Source organism: Colius striatus, chromosome 16 (assembly GCF_028858725.1).
Source record: "Colius striatus isolate bColStr4 chromosome 16, bColStr4.1.hap1, whole genome shotgun sequence".
Taxonomy (NCBI): domain Eukaryota; kingdom Metazoa; phylum Chordata; class Aves; order Coliiformes; family Coliidae; genus Colius; species Colius striatus.
In genome coordinates this window covers 5,668,577-5,684,547 of record NC_084774.1, presented here as the reverse complement: position 1 = coordinate 5,684,547, position 15,971 = coordinate 5,668,577, and the positions used below count along the sequence as shown (strand labels likewise).

Genomic DNA, 15,971 nt, shown 5'->3' with positions numbered 1-15,971 from the left:
TCCTACTGGAGCTTAAATGCAGTGCAGCTCAGTGATTACTTTACTCATACTGCAATTTACACTTCTCTGATCTCCAGTTTGTCAGTGCTGAAAGTAGGAAACATTTTTTCAACACCTAGATCTAACAAATGAAAGAAGCCTACCTCCAATTAACAAGAAATAATGAAGCCCTTAGATACTGAGCATGCATTTCCTTTCTGTTTGGGATGTGCTTTTCAGCACAGCTAGCAGGCTGATAGGAGGTTAGATTATAGCCTAGAGAAGCACTCAACAACTGGGTTTAAACTGTTGGTGGGAACACAAAAAGGTTGCTGGGGCTGGGATGAGCCATAATTTAGTGGCCAGATGTCTGGCTATGAACAGAACAGCTTCGGTGTTAATGCATACCTTCAACAAACCTTTTTCTAAAGAGGTCCTGGATTAGGAAGCTGCATCTCACAGAGCACGTTACTGTTTTTGAAGAACACTGGTCTTTGCTCCTTGGGTCTCTCTGGAGTCTTGCATGGGCAGCCTGTGAAACACTTCCACTAGCCTGCACTAATTATGAAGCAGGTTTCATTCATGTTTACTTGTGTTTTCTCCCTGTCCCATGAACTCCACATCCAAATATTTGTCCAGAGCAGTATGCTCTTAAATAAAGCTTGTTTGTCCACCTCTTTATTTTCACAAGCCCTTTATTTAGAGGGGAAAAAAAAAACCCCAAACAACAAAAAACCGTTTGCCGAGGCGATCCCCGCCAGCCTCCTCCCCAGAGGGTGCTCGGGTGCTTCTTCGGGGACGCCCGGCTTTGTTCCTCCTGCTGGCGGGGGGGGATGGCGCGGGAGCGGCCACGGCTGCAGCCGCGGGTGCGGGGCGAGCTCAGGCAGCCGCCCCGCGTGGGGTCCGCCCCGCCCCCGCCGCTCCCGCAGCCCGCGCAGGGGCCGGGCCGGGGCTGAGGGCGGGCTGCTCCCCGCCCGGGCGCTGCTGAGGGAGGGACGGACGGGGTCCCTCGTCCCGCCTCGTCCCGCTTCTCCTGTCGCGGGCGCGGCTGCGGAGCGGGAGCCCCGGGAAGGACCCGGTGGTTGCGGAGGGGCTCGGAGCGCGGCGGCCCCGCAGTCAGATGCGGAGGGAGAGCCCGCTCGCCTCGCGTCTTTTTCTTCTCCCCGTCTCGACTGCTCTTGTCCGCAGCGTGGACCTGCCCAGGTAAGCTGGGGCTCGGGAGGCTCCGCTGTGCCCCAGCGGAGTGCGGGTCCTGTCGCCGCAAGGGCTGTAACGCGGTTCAGGGCTGTTTTCCCATGGACTGTGTCTTCCCCTGCCCCGCTGCAGATGAGGTTATTGTTTCAGCTACAGCCCCCCTACTGCTGTCTCAGAGCTGCCTTACCTGAGCCAGCAAAGGACGTTTGCTGGTAGACTCAAGGTTTTTCTCTTTTCTGCCTGGTCCATGTGCACTTAAAAACACATTGACAAGAAGGACTTAATCTTGCAGCTGAATCACCAGGGCTGCCTCCTGTCTCTATGGGATGGCACTTCTTAACCATGTTGTACTCTGGTAATCTCAGTTCAGTCAGAAACCCTATTAACTTAAGGCACTTTCCAAAATGCCACCACTCAAGGTAAAAACATTTTACTGGGATCATCACTGCAAAGAAGTGGATGAACTGGGGTAAGCAGGTAAACTGTCTCAAGGTGCAGTAGAATATTGCTGCTTTTTGTATTGCATGGTGATGTTTTAAAGCCTGGTGATACCAAAGTATATGCTTTGAGTAGTTTTTAGTTTGTGTAAATACACTCAGAGTAACTTTAACTTGACTGGGCTGGCTGTTGCTTGCAATGTCTCAGTAATAGCAGAGAGGTTGGTGCCAGAGGCCAAAACCTGCTTGAGACACCTATTTTGAGGAGTACCAGTCCTGGTGGAGCTCCCCAGTACCACAGCTATGCTGGTGGCACTAGTGATTTATACTTGGTTTTCCTGTGTCTGAGCTATGAGAAATAACACACAACTAAACAGTTGGCTGTTACAAATAAAACTTCTGTGTGTGGATTTGGATAAAAGTAGCATGGAAAAGCCATTTTGGCTTTCCTATGGGTCTGTGTTTCTTCCAAGAGGTTGGTGATGTGTGAACCTGACCCTGGAGAATGTAGGGACCTGAAGAATGCCCACACCTACAGATGTGGGGACTTGCTTTGAGCTCTGTAGACTTCACTTGGTATCCACCTTTGTTAAAATATTTCTTTCCTTGAATGTAGCTGTAACACTTGCCCCTGAGCCTAAATTTGCTGAGCATTGGGAGCTCACAGTGTTAGCGTGGCATCACCTCTGGGCTGCCTTGTAATCTGCCGGCACTTAAATAGCATCAATATATTTGTGCTTTGATTTCCTTATTGTGTGTAAAAGTTGTTCTCTGGGCATCAATCAGAGCATCAGAACTTGCAGACTTGGATATTGTAGTAGAGTTCCTGCCAGTGTGATTGTTTTGCAGTGACTGCAAATAGAAAATGTTGTTAAGGATGAAGGCTTTTCTGTTGTTTTGGATTTAATTCACCTGTAAGGTCTCTTCTTCACCTGGGGCAAAGCATCATTTCTCATACGCACACAGCAGCTTCTATCCCAGGGTGCTTCTATATTGTAGCAAGTGTGTAGTTTTCTTTGCTGTAAAAGTTTGATACCAAAACCTGGAATGAATGCTTTGGAGCACAGCATTAGTAGGAGTTTGTTTTGGCAGAGGTTAAGCCTTCTGGGAGACAGAAGCCTGCATTTCTATATACCAAACTCTGCTTCATGTGTTTTATAACCTTTTGCACATAATTTTATCTCTCTCTTTTCCCCTCCTTCTTATTTGTAAAGCATTTACTTTTCAAGCATGCTACAGGGGTGGGGTTTGTTAAACAAGAAGGCTCCATTGGGAAGCATTGTATGGTGCAAAAAGTTAATTCTTGGTTCCTTCCCCTTCTGAGCTGAAAACTCTTGAAAAAAAATTGATAAAAGACACAAAATCTGATCTAGTGTAAACTCAAGTGACCTAATGTGTTTTGATGGATTTCAGTGGTAAACATGTCCAAAACTAGTATGTCAAAGCATTTTGGGATAAAGTCTCACAGCCTTTTGGGATCCCTAACCTTTAAGTGAGGCCTCTCTTCGTAACAGCTGAATGTGCTGTGGCTGTTTACATCCTTCTGCTGGAGGAGTCATGAGATGATTTGACTTGGTGAACATCTGTTTTTAGTAAAGAGGAATTGGGGGTTTTTGGCCCAGCAGCATGTAGAGTAAAAATAAGGCTGAAGATTTGGAGCCTGGTCCCGTGTGCCCCAAGAGGGCGCAGCAGCAGCAGCGTAGCCCTTGGTTTCATCAAAGCACAGTTTTTGAGACGGTGCTTTTGGTGCTGAAAGGAAAAAAAGCGTTTTCCAGTTCATAACATCTTCGGTTAGTTGGGTGGAGAATTGTGTCACTTGTCAAAGCTTTGTAAGTGTACATGGGTGAGGGTCCAGCTTGCCTTAAGGAAAAATACCAGTTCCTGTGGTTACAGGGAAGTGTTGAAATGGGAGCCCACCGAGCACCTCTGACACTTTGGTACTTTAGAAGACCAAGCTGGCCAAAGCTCTCAGCATCTTGGTCTGGTTTCTGTTTTGACCCTGCTTTAAGCAGGGGGTTGCATGAGGTGGTGACCCGAGGAGCCTTTCATGTGTGTTTGTGATAGCACGTGTAAGCTGCTCCAGGGAGCACTGCAGTGCTCTATCTGCACAGAGCAAAGGACCCCCCACTCCTTTAGTGCCTCATCAAAAATCACTGACTTTTATTGGGTTGTGCTACTTTTCACAGAATCACAGAGTGGTAGATATTGGAAGGGACCTGCAGAAGCAGGTCTATCTAGATCAGGTCACATAGGAACGTGTCCAGATGGGTTTGGAAGACCTTCAAGGAAGGAGCCTCCACACCCAGCCTGGGCAGCCTGGGCCAGGGCTCCATCATCCTTACAGTAAAAGTAGTTTTTCCTCACGTTTAGGTGGAACTTTTTGTGTTCTAGCTTTTGTTCATTACCTCTTATCCTATCACTGGACACTACAGAAAAAAAGTGCTGCCCTATCCTCCTGCCATACACCTCTTAAATACTTGTAAGTATTAATGGGATTCCCCCCGCAGTCTCCTCCAGGCTGAACAGTCCCAGGTCCTGCAGCCCTTCCTCATAAGAAAGATGCTCCAGTTTGGACTCTCTCCAGTTCCCTGTCCCTCTTGATCTGGGGAGCCCAAAACTGGACACTGGACTCCAGATGAGGCCTCATCAAGGTAGAGCAGAGGGGGAGCAGAGCCTCCCTCGACATGCTGGCTACACTATTCTTAATGCCCCCTAGGATGCCATTGGCCTTCTTGTCCAAGAGAGCACATTGCTACTCATGTTTGATGTATTATCAACCAGCACTCCCAGGTCTCTCTCCTCAGAGCTGCTCTCCAGAAGGTCACCCCCAGCCTGTACTGGTGCAGGGGGTTGTTCCTCCTGAGGTGTAGGTCTCCCTGAATGGCAGCACAGCTTTCTGGTGAATCAGCCAGTTCTCCCAGTTTGGGGTCATCAGGGAACTTGCTGAGAGTACACTCCGTCCCCTCCTCCAGGCCGTTGATGAAGATGTTTAATAAGACTGAATACTTTGGCTGGGTGGGGAGAGGACTAAAGGTTACGTGCTGTATACTCATAGCTTTTGCCCTTTAAAAGTTAGGGGTTACAATGCATGACCAAGAATACAATGGATCTAGCTTTCTGTGTCTTTTAGCCTCTCAGTTCAGTGAAATGTTTGCTTAATTGGAGATGTTATGGCCCATATGCTTCTATTCCAAGCAGTTTAAGTGCTTTCAGTTGGAAACATAAAAATGTCTTAGTTGTGACATGGTGTTTGAGCCTTCCTGCTGCAGATGTGAAATCCATATGGCAGTGAGTCTTAATTGAAACCTGCTGGAGTTATTTTTCTCCTACAACATATTATATGAAATATTTTTCATGCAGCTGGCTTGAAAGGATTACCCTTAATTAGACATTTCTAATCAATTCAATGATTCTATTTAAAGCTATTACTTTCTGTAATTTGTTCCTTTCCAAGAAATATTCTTTTTATTTAAGGTGCTTTGATATTCTACCTATCAAATATGGCCTCAGATTCATTAATTATTTAATGCCATGGACTTTAGGTAGAAGTCATTCACTGCTGCATTGTTAATCATGTGGGTAAGTCCTTCCATGTGTGTTGCATAGTGAAAAGCTTGTCTGAAATCAGAACTTGTTGCTTGAAAAGTTGCTTCTCTAAATAGACTTTTAGGTTCAGATGTTTATAATATGTTCTGGTATTTGTTGCTGTTTGGTAAGACTGTGAGGTCAGTTTGCAGGAGAGTATGTTTTTGTGATTGCAAAGAAATTTAGAGAAAGAAATACGAAAGCTGATGTAGCTTAAACCATATTCCCCAAAGTAGATTACTCCAAGAGTCTGGAATGTGTTGGTGGGAGGCTTCAGTTTTAGTGAGATGTTACTCCGTGCATGCAGGAGTCCTTCCCCTTCTAAATAATTGTTTCCATCTGCACAGCTTATTCCATCAGTCCCTGGCTGTGAGTGCTTGGACCGTTGAGCTGTCTGCAAAATTAGTGTCTCTTGAAAAAAATTAGAGGCTTTCTCACTCAATCCTCTGTGCTAGCTAAGTATGGAAGGAACTTTGCTGTTATCATACAGAAAAACAATAGGGCACTCCTTCAGTGGGACCTTTGAAAAGAAACAGTGTTCTGGTCTTTCATTCACATCCTTGTAAATCTTTACAAGGAAAAGTTGCAGGACCCTTGAATTTTCTTGCATAATGTCTGGTAGCCCTATTATTAGCTCACTAGTTGAGATCAGTTTAGTTTCTATATAATAAAATTTTTTGTCCATCTATGACAACTTGCAGTGTCCTTGGCTACTTGAATTGAGTACTGTGGCTTGTAGTCTGAGATGGCCACGTGAACACATGTGCTGTTGTTGTACAGTGGAGCTTGAGCGTAGGAAATGACACTGAATGCAGCAGATAATTGAGACCTCAGCATTTCAGTAACAGCTTGGCTGAGACCCAAGCACACTTCTAGCATGTGAATTCCTGTTTGCTGTTTCTGCAGCACTAAAGTACTTATCCCTTTGTCCTATTTTATCTTTTTTTAGAAGGTTTCTTCTAGGATGATGGACTTGGTTAGCAGCAGAGGTTGGTACTGACACATGTTGCTGTTATGGGACTGCCAAGGAGGTGGTGAAGGCAGTGGCAAGAGCCTGCTTGATGGTTATCTGCTGATGGTTCAGCATAGCAGGCAGGCTGTGCATGGATGAAGCAGTGACAACAGGCTGCTAACCAGGAGTTACCAGGCTATACATCTGTAATTCCTGCCTGGATCCCTAATGAAGCAGAGGGGAGACATGACTGTAACTAAGAAAGAGTAGAGTGGCACAAATGCAGAGTACTCTTCACTCCCTTGCCTCTGCACCCGTCTCTCAGAAGGGTGTAGTTTCTGAGTAACCTGAGGTCAGTTAAGTGCCTGTTTCATGGAGGAGGTGGCATAACAGAAGTATTTTTCTTTAATCTTCAGTTCCTGGTGAAACTTCGTTGGGCTTAGCCTGTGGTGAAAATGGAGAGCACACACATAAGGAAAAGGTTTGCATGTTGAGGTGCTGGGGCATTTGAAGGGCTGTTCTGTGGCACTGGTTTTGGAAGATGACTTTTGTGTGGTGGCTCTGAAGCTTGTACATGAGGCTATCTTGCTGATGGTGATTGCAATTCAACTGCTCTCAAAACTTTTTCACCATGGCTTCCAAATTAACAGCTAGACCTGAATCCTGGGAGCTCAGGTTTCTCAGTATGTGTATGTACACAGCTGACAGTGCTTGAACCTGCATTTCTCCTTCTTGATCATACCCCTGACAACCCTGACCAAGTGACTGACATTGGAAATGAAGCTGGTATTTGTTGTCTTGAGGGCGTGTGTAAGCTCTTGAGTGAACAGGAGCCTGTAACTCTTGCAGGTCCATAGCAGGTGGCCAATGTAGAATGGAACTGGAAGGATATCCTTTTCCAGCAACAAATAAGTGCAGCTTTGCTGATGAAAGTTGTTTTTGTCGGTCAAGGTAAAGCTCAGACAATGTTAGTATCTGAAAACAGCAGAGCTAACACAGTGGAAGGAAATCCTTGCATGCCTCAAGCGGAAGGCAGACGTGAGGCTGCAATATATAAATCCCTGCAGCTGATGTGAGATGCTGTTGTTTTGCTCAAATACTCCAGAATCCTGGACTCATTCCAGTTTGTGTATAATAAGGGTAAAAGTAGATAAAAGTAACAGCTGTATTTAGATGCAGTATTTCCTTTGACTAACAAGAGAGGAAGGACACCTCTGGGAGAAGTCCTTCTAGCGATGCCCCTAATCCAAGAGTTTCAGAGTTCATTCACTTTGTGCTTCCTACGCTCCCTTGGCCAGCGTAAAGCAGCAGTGAAGCTGCTGGATGGTTGCAGGAGCAAGCACAGGAGTGTGGAGCAAGCACTGAAGTGCCAGGTGAGTTGGGGGAATTCAGGGCTTTATTAAATATCAGCACACTTTGTGGAAAAATTTTTGTGGAAGATGTCTGTTTGCAAAGCTTATTCCAGCTGCAACAATGTGTGAGCTCTAAGAAAACCTAACCAGGGGAAAATCTGTAAGTAGGACCAAGGAGTTGCTTCTGTAAGATTTTCCTGTGAAGTCTGCTAGTGATGTCTGTGTAATTTTGTAATGAATGGGCATTACCTCAGTGTCAGCAAAGCAGTTGGCAGAGAACTAGTCTTTGGTAAAGGTCAGGAAGCTGTTGCTTGGTTTCTAGCTGGGGATCTATGAATATCGTTTAACCCTGTATGAATACTTTTTGTGACAGTACTACCAAGTAAAGTGTCATGGTTCATTTGGACCTACCAAAGCTACACAGGGATGCACCCTGTGAATCTGACTTCATTACAGACTCACTAGGCAAAAACTAAACAAGGGCTCAGTTCCCTTTAAATGTGCTGATGGAACTTGTGAATGCTTTAATTTTTCATTTCATTAATTTATGTGCTTATGAAGAAACCAGTTTCCCAGCTGATAGTGAGAATCCTCATCCTTCCTCCTTTATCGCAGTGCAGGTGTCCCAGTATCACAGTGGGAAGCCTGGGAGCCTCCACAGTGCAGATGGTGATGAGTGAGCTTGAAGGCTTTTTGACTAAAGTGATGGACTTACACCTTCTGTCATGGAAGGCTGGTTTCTACCATTTCTGTGGGTTGTTCCAGTTAATTCTGAAGAGTCTCAGTCTTACTAGAAACTGTCCAACAGTTGCTTATGCAGAGTTGCAAAAGATCACAAGTCTTAATTCCTCTCCTTTTTATCTGGTGTATGTGTGGCTCTTGCTTTAGTGCAGTGGTACTGCCCCCAGCATAGATCAGGCAGAGCTGTGTCAGCATGAGCCATGTGTTGGGCCAGAAATTGAGCAGGACTCGAGTCAGCAGCCACAGCCAAGGGATAGCTGTGTCAGAGATGTCTGTTGTCCAAGTTTGATTGCTTAGACTAGCCTGGTTAAAACATACAGTCCTGAACTTCAGTTTGGTTGTGAGAGTTCATCAGCCTTACTAGAGCTATGAGGTAAAGCATAATTACCATCATTCATCTGCTTCTGTATGTATCTTTATTTTATGGAATCTTTGTAGTTTTCAACTTGCAAGTCTGAATTGAATTTCTCCTTGTTTAGCTTGTAGGATTCACTGTACTTGTTCAGTGGATTATCTATGTGCTGTTGTCTTTACCATTACTCTGAACTTGCACTCCGGCTGCAAACTGTAGAATAAAACTCTGTCTTGTAGCATCACTTGACACCGATACCTGAAACTTAGTATGTCTTTGGTTCTGCTGTTAGAGTGATGGGTTTTTATACAAGAGCAAACATCATGTGGGGGTTTATAGGCACTGCTCTAGTCTCTGACCAAACTTTGAGATGGTCTCACCACTAAGATCACCAGCCCTGTGTTTCTTCTTCAAGTCCTGCACTACAAAGCTGTCTGGAAATGTCTGTAGCAAGCTTTTCTATCACTTTGTTGTCCCTTAAGTTCTATATCATACCTGAAATCTTCTGATCCTTGTTTTCATGAAGACTTGTGTAATTAAGCTGTCATGAATGTTTTGGAAAAAACAAGCCCTCTCCTAATGAGTTAACAAATTCTTGCCTACTAATAGCTCTGTAAAAGCTGTATTGTGCAATCAGTTCAGCATCTCATGCAGTTTTGTTCCAGCTGTTTCATCGTTTATAGATGAAACCAGTACAAGCAAGCTTTGTGTGGTGACTTCAGAGCAGGGTGCCAGCACAGCAAAAACACTGACAGATGATGGGGTTTTTTGAAACTTCTGAGCCTTTAATAAAGCAGTTCTATTTCTGTCCAATCTCTCATCTAGAGGACAAACGAGACTGTCTGTAAATATAAATTATGGGCCACTTGTAATCTCTCCACATGCAGAGAAGTTTGGATTCCTCCTGATGGACCTGTTACTGCTAAAGAGATGACAAAGTAGAACAGAAGCCTTTTAAAATAAATGATGGCACTTTCAAGTAAAAGTACTGTTGCTTATGAGTAGAATAATTGGCATGTACTATTGCCTGTCTGCTCAGTAAGAACTACTAGTAGGCTGTACTAAATATTCCTTTTATTTCAGAAGTAATTGACTGACTGGTTTGGATCTGTAAAAATGCTGCTCCTTTTGAGAGGGGAGTATTGTTCAGAGGCTGATGGGTGTCCTACCAGCAAATGAGTACAGTGTCATTTCATTCCCAAGTAAATGCCCTGTATCCACATGTGTGGGGACCTATTTGTTAAGTACTTTTCTCTGAATCCTGAATTTGAAGTATTTAGGTAAGTGGGTTTATTTTTTATTGGACTCATTCAACAAGGCAAGCTTCAGTAACACAGAGAGAGTTCCAGCCTAACTTCTGGAGTAGTTTCAGCTAGTCTGGCCCAATATAAAAACTTCTGGGGAGTTTTTAAAAACTGGAACATACTAAAATTTGTCAACTAAGACATTGCTTTGAAAACTGCAGTTGTACTTAGTCTACATGCTGGTTGTTGTGTGTTTTGCTTTTAATGAATAGCTTAGTTGTGTGGCTATGATCAGATCACTCCTACTTCTTTTGTCTTTCCATCCTTGCTAAAACTCTGGCTTATCTGAGTCAAGCTATCAGTAGCTATTGCTTAGCTGTCTCATAACCTTGGTAGCTCTGAACCAATTGCTCGGTGCTGATTGTGGGGCCATGCCATGTGCATGACTTCTTTCAGGAGAGGATGTTTGGCATTCTTTGGGCAGTAGCTCCTGTGGGATGCCTGAAGATGCACTGACTCATGGGGAACTCAGCCTGTGGAGCCCATCCCGCTGCTTGTGATTAGAGTGCAGGAAATAAACAAGATGACAAGTGGATCTATCATGTCTTTGGGCTGAGAACTGGGACAGCAGAGTAAGATAATCCATTTCTGATGGTCTTCCTATTTGTACGCCTCCTGTCCCATCCATTTCCCATAAGGAAGCAAACTCCAACTTGCCAAAATTCAAATGAGGTTTGCAGAACAGGCTGGGATGTCAGCTTGGAAATTTGAACTTTTGCATATTTATTTTCTATGAAAATGAAGGAGTTACAAGGTGTTGCTGCAACAAGCATGGACTCCAGTCCTATGTGAGCTTAACTGACCCATCTGTGCTGGCATGAGTGGGTGGTTAGTCATTGCAGCTGTAGAGGGAACTGCTTACTGACCCTCATCCCATCTGCTTCTCCTCTATCACACTGTACAAGAGATGTGTAGCTCATCACAGTGATAATAGATCCCTGTGTTTGAAGGAAGTGAACAATCAGCTTCCTGGTTATAAATCTCATGCCTGTCACTCCTTTCTTCCTTTACTGTCCAGCAAGAACGATACTGGGCACAGCAACCTGGTAGGTGTCAGGCATGTGTTTGAAAAGGGAGGTGAACAAGATCATCCTTGGAAACCCACTAAGACTTCTAATTTTATACAGTTTGAAAATACCCAGGAGGTAGAAACATGTTCAATTTAAATTAGTAAGTCTTGGTTATTCATCAGAATAAGTGTTTTTGAGTATTAAGAATAGCTGCTGTGTCTTTGTGCTTCCTCCTATTGTTACAGCTCTTCCTTGAGCAGTGGAAATGTTTTGGGTGGTTTAAATTACATTTACAGTAGTAATGATGTTTAAGCATCTTTGCGGTTCACTTATCTAGATATACATCTGTGCCTAAAGAATGTATGATTTCCCCTGCCTCCTCTTCACTCCTCCAAGCCATGACATTGTCAAACATGATGGGCAGTTGGAGGCAGTCATGTGCCCAATCACTGGCCCATGTTTGGTCATCTCTGCTCAGAGCTGCTGCTTCTGATGGTAATATGGTGAAGCTGCTTTGTCTTTGACTCCCAGTAGTCCCACTCTACTCTGGCATCACATCCCACTAGATACCAGAAGTTCCTTCTTTGCTCAGTGATTTTTCCTTTTTTCTTAAATGTGAGTTTGTACACAGATGGCTGTTAGTTTAGGAAGCATCTGTTGTTGCTGTTTGTCCACTGCCTAGAGTCTTAATCCTATGTTTGTTACAACTCTTGGATGCAGTAAAGAAGATTATGTACTCTGACGTGCAGCTTGTGGCTGCAAGCAGGTTGAGTTCTACAATACACAAGGTCTGACTGTTTATCTTTGGGTCTGAACCACCCTAAGTGAGGGTAGAGCTGGGAGGATTGAAGGGGTGATGCTGGGCAGCTGGGGAAGGTGATGCTTTACCTCTGCTTGCACCCAAGCTCCCATGGGCATGCCTGTATCTGTCTCAGTAGGATGAAAAATTTGGTTTTGTCTCATAAAGCAAAGTCATGAGCAGAAGTACTTTGTAAGGGCTGAGTGTTGCTGTGGCTGTTTCTTCACAGTTGTGGAGCTGAGCGATACTTGTTTGACCTCCCAGCTTGAGGCAGCACAGAGCTGGCTGGTGTGGCAGGGCTGGCTGTGGGAGCTGCTGGCTGTGGGAGCTGCTGCCTGTTACCCAGGTGTGACTGCAACTTTGTGCTTTGCCCCAGGCCACAGCCTGGGTGCTGCCTCCCTGGCAGACTGGGAACAAGCTGAGGCTTGGATAATCCAACTGCCTCGATGACTCCAGAAACTGTAATAATCTCTTAATCTTAATGGGTCCACGTGATGGATAGGCAACACTACTTGAGAACTTTCTTGGTATGTGATGGGGTGGAGGAGGCTTTCCTAATATTATGTACTCTGTATAAATAAACCTGCTGGAGAAAAAAGAATTGTGTGTTGGGCATTTCAGCTACGTTCATTTTTTTCCACTCCACATTTAAGTGTCATTCCCTTCCATTTGATTTTCATAGTAACAAATTACTTTGGGGATACTTGAGACATGCATCGCTGCTGTAAGATCCTGTAGTGCAGCTCATGAACATTGTCTTTGAGTGGATCTGAAGGCACTGATGCTGAGCTCTGTCAGGCTGTGTTCAGATGCAGGTCTCCCAGGCTGGTGGAGTCCCTGCAGTCTGGCAGATGACCATCTTTAGGTTTTCAGCCTGAATGCGATTTGCTGAAATTCCTGATTATCCAAAAGCATGTTTGATGTTTTTCCTCCTCCTTTTTGGTCCTGAAAAAAGTCAGGCTCACTGAGCAAGCCAAGTCATGTCAGTTTGGCAGGACATGTAGATACCTTCAGAAATAACTGGTGCGCTAAAGCTGTGACGATAACAGCACTGTGTCGGTACCGGTGATTCATTTGGACTAATTGGCTGCTGAGCACATCACTATGTCTTTTTGTCTCCATAATTGAGAAAGATTCAGCTCCTGTGATCAAGGTGATCTCGTCCTAGTGATCTTGGCTCATCTCTAATGACGCCAGGAAGACTGTCCTGGAGCATGAAACATGCTGGAGAGCTTGAAACTGGAGTTGGAATATTATTCTGATTTGCTCTGTCCGAAAATGCAGACTCAGCCAGCCTCGTGTCCTGTTCCTCCACCTCCTTTCTTACAAGCTAGGAAATAAACTTGCTGAATATTTGTCTCAAATTCTGTGAATAATGAAAGTCCAGACAGGAGTGAATATGTGAAAGGCTGTAGGTGCAGCTGTTATTATGCACAGAGATCTTAAATTTTCAGTGAAGCTTGTGTACTTTATATGAGTAATCATACTTTATGTGAGTAATCAAAGCTGAATGTACTATTAAAGAATTCTGTTTCATTATGGATACTTTAAATTCTCCTCCATTGTGCAACAAGCCTCCCTGAATTATTGCTGCTGTGTTAGAAACCTGTGATGATGAAGCTTGCTTGTACCAGTGTCTAGCAGCCTGTCTGTCTGAAAATCTGCTGATCAAAAAGGGCAAGCAGCTGGCTGAAGCCATTGAAAGAAATATAAAGAGGAACATAGTTGAGGGATAAAAGAAATGTAGTCATGGGCTGTTGTGCCCATCTACTTGCAGTGCTGGAAGCTTAGATATGCTTTTTCATCCAGGAGAAGGAATGCCCTGAAACCCAGCCATTTGTTTCAGGGCAAAGTGCATTTGGTGGGAAGCCTTTTGGAAAAGTTGAGTCCTCTCTGAGGAGAAAAAACACTTTGCTGAGCCTTTAAAAAACAGCGAAGCTTAAAGCAGCTGCATCTCTCAGATGTTTTCGTTGTCATCCTTCTGTGCTTTACCCTCCTGTGTCTCAAACCCTGGGCAGTTTATGTGGTCACATGCTTCTGTCCAGTGTAGCTCTGCAGCAACTGTTATCTATGTACCTGAATAGAAGCATCAGAATTGTTTTGATTTCCATTTTGCATGTTACTAAGGGCTTTACTATTGCATGAATTTTTATAAATCAGATATTAGGAAGAATCTCTTCACTATGAGACAGATGAGGCACTGGAATGAGGTTGCCCAGAGAGATTGTGGGTGCCTCAATCCTGACAATGTTCAAGGCCAGGTTGGATGGGGCATTGAGCAACCTAGTCTAGTGAAAGTGTTCCTATCCATGGCAGGGGGATTGGAACTAGATCTTTAAGGTCCCTACCAACCCAAACCATTCTATGATTGGCAGTGTTAGGTTAGTGGTTGGACTTGATGATCTTAAAGGTCTTTTCCAACCATAATGATAATATGCATGATAATATGCAGCCTGTGTATCATTTGGTGCTGTTGTAAATGCTCTGGCTCATGGATGGGCTTTTGTTATGGCTGTGAATTTCACCAGCTGATATGTTCTGTGGTGTATCTTGTTTGGGAGCTGATGGAGGAGGAACTGTATAGATAACCTGAGGTTTTAATTGGATCCCATCTGATTCTCATTAGGAATGCTTGTATTGAATAGGCTAAATAAGAAATATAACACACAGTGTATATGTGAGGCCTGTGGGTTTACTGGGAAGAGGAGCAAGCCAGGGGAAGCCAACCCTAACTCTAGCTGCACCCAGGCGCTTTCCCAGAGGCATGTTGAGCTACCTGGAGAAAGACCTGCCCTCAGCAGGGTGGTTCCTTCTCACTGTCCTCTTGGTTTGCTTCACAGGGTCTAAAATGTGGAGGGAGGAATAAAAATTTGCAAGACGTTGGGGTAAGGAAATATGTGGAGGGGAAATCCTATTAATATTTTTGCATGCTTAGTATGGGGAGTTGCAAGAGTCTGAACCAAATTATTCTCCCTCTGCCTACCCCAGGAGGCTGAAGCTCTGGCAGGGTTTAGCCAAAGGCTACAAGCTGGGCTTGTGCCTAAACTGTGGAAAATTGATGTCATTTAACATAGTGTGGAGAGTGTTAATCAGGGATCCCTTTTGCATGCAGGCAGGGCTCTGCCAACAGGTAGGCTTGGAACAGAGCCTGGGCTAATCCTGCCCTACAGAAGGTGTGAAGGGGGGTCGGGCAGGAGTTTGGGCAGTCGGGCAGCATTCCTTCGGCAGAAATCCGCTGCGTGTTTGTAAGGTGAGGTGAAAGTGCCTGCACTAAAGGAACAGCTGGAAAAATACCTGTATTTATGAGTAAGGAACAAAACTGAGATGGCCTCTCTGCATACTTTTATGAAGAGTAGTCTCTGAAATAGCTGCTGATGCCCTTTAAGCTGTTGCCCAGGCAGAGCAGGCTGGGACAGATCCAGTCTTACTGGGAATATTGGAAACGAAGTGCAGGGTTATTAGCTGTGCTGGAGAGCCTTCGTGTGTCTTGCTTAAGGAAACTTTTAAATAAATGACTTGTTTGTCCCTTTAACTTCAGGATTTTGAGTAGTCGATGTTAGAGGAAAAGGAAGTGACAGAAACAGTGTGAAAGGAGGTTTGGTGGAGAGAATAACAAGGAAGGAACAAAACCTGTTATGGTGGCTCCGAGGAATGTGCTTTAACCCTTTTTTTGCTCGTGTGTTTCTTGTTGATGAGCCTTTAAATAAGGGTCTGGATTTCACAAAATATCCTCTATGGGTGTTATGGGTTTATGCTGCTCTTTCTACACCAGTTTCTTACATCCAGATGGGATTTAATCACCGCTCAGCTGTGTCAGGCAGTGCTGAATTTGCTGTTTTAACAAGCACCTATGTTTTCTGCTGCCCCTCCCGAGTCACCAGGAAGATATTTTGTGCTTTTTTTGGTGTTCTCTTACTTCAGAGAAGTACAATTTTGAGAAGTATGCTGTTTGACGACTCCCTCCCAGTGCTGCTCGTGGGAGTTACTTTTTCATGGGACTAAGCCTTGAGTTAATGTTTAGCAAGCCTTAGCTTTAGCCCAGGCTCTGCTTGCTCTGCGTGCTGGATGTTGACTGTGGGCTGTGTCCTTCAGTCTGCGTCCCAGGCGTGGGTGGCTCAGTCTCGGGCGCTGCTGCCTTGAAGGCGCAGGTGGATTTACCGTCACCTCTGCTCGGTCCGCCCAGGCAGGTGGATGCAGGGAGGGGAGGGGAGGATGCCCATGGCCACCCAATGGGCACCTTGGTGATGAGGAGCTGCTCTTGGTTGC

General features: G+C 44.8%; 1 protein-coding gene across 1 annotated transcript in view; it reads left to right on the top strand.

The window, feature by feature from the left end:
* Positions 1 to 1,070: 1,070 nt before the first annotated feature.
* ARHGAP40 (Rho GTPase activating protein 40) overlaps positions 1,071 to 15,971 on the top strand; it is a 43,842-nt gene continuing 28,941 nt past the window's right edge. Inside the window, exon 1 of the mRNA XM_062009016.1 lies at positions 1,071 to 1,182. Within this exon, the coding sequence (XP_061865000.1) occupies positions 1,100 to 1,182 (83 nt within the window). The 5' untranslated portion in view covers positions 1,071 to 1,099. The remainder of the gene's footprint in view (positions 1,183 to 15,971) is intronic.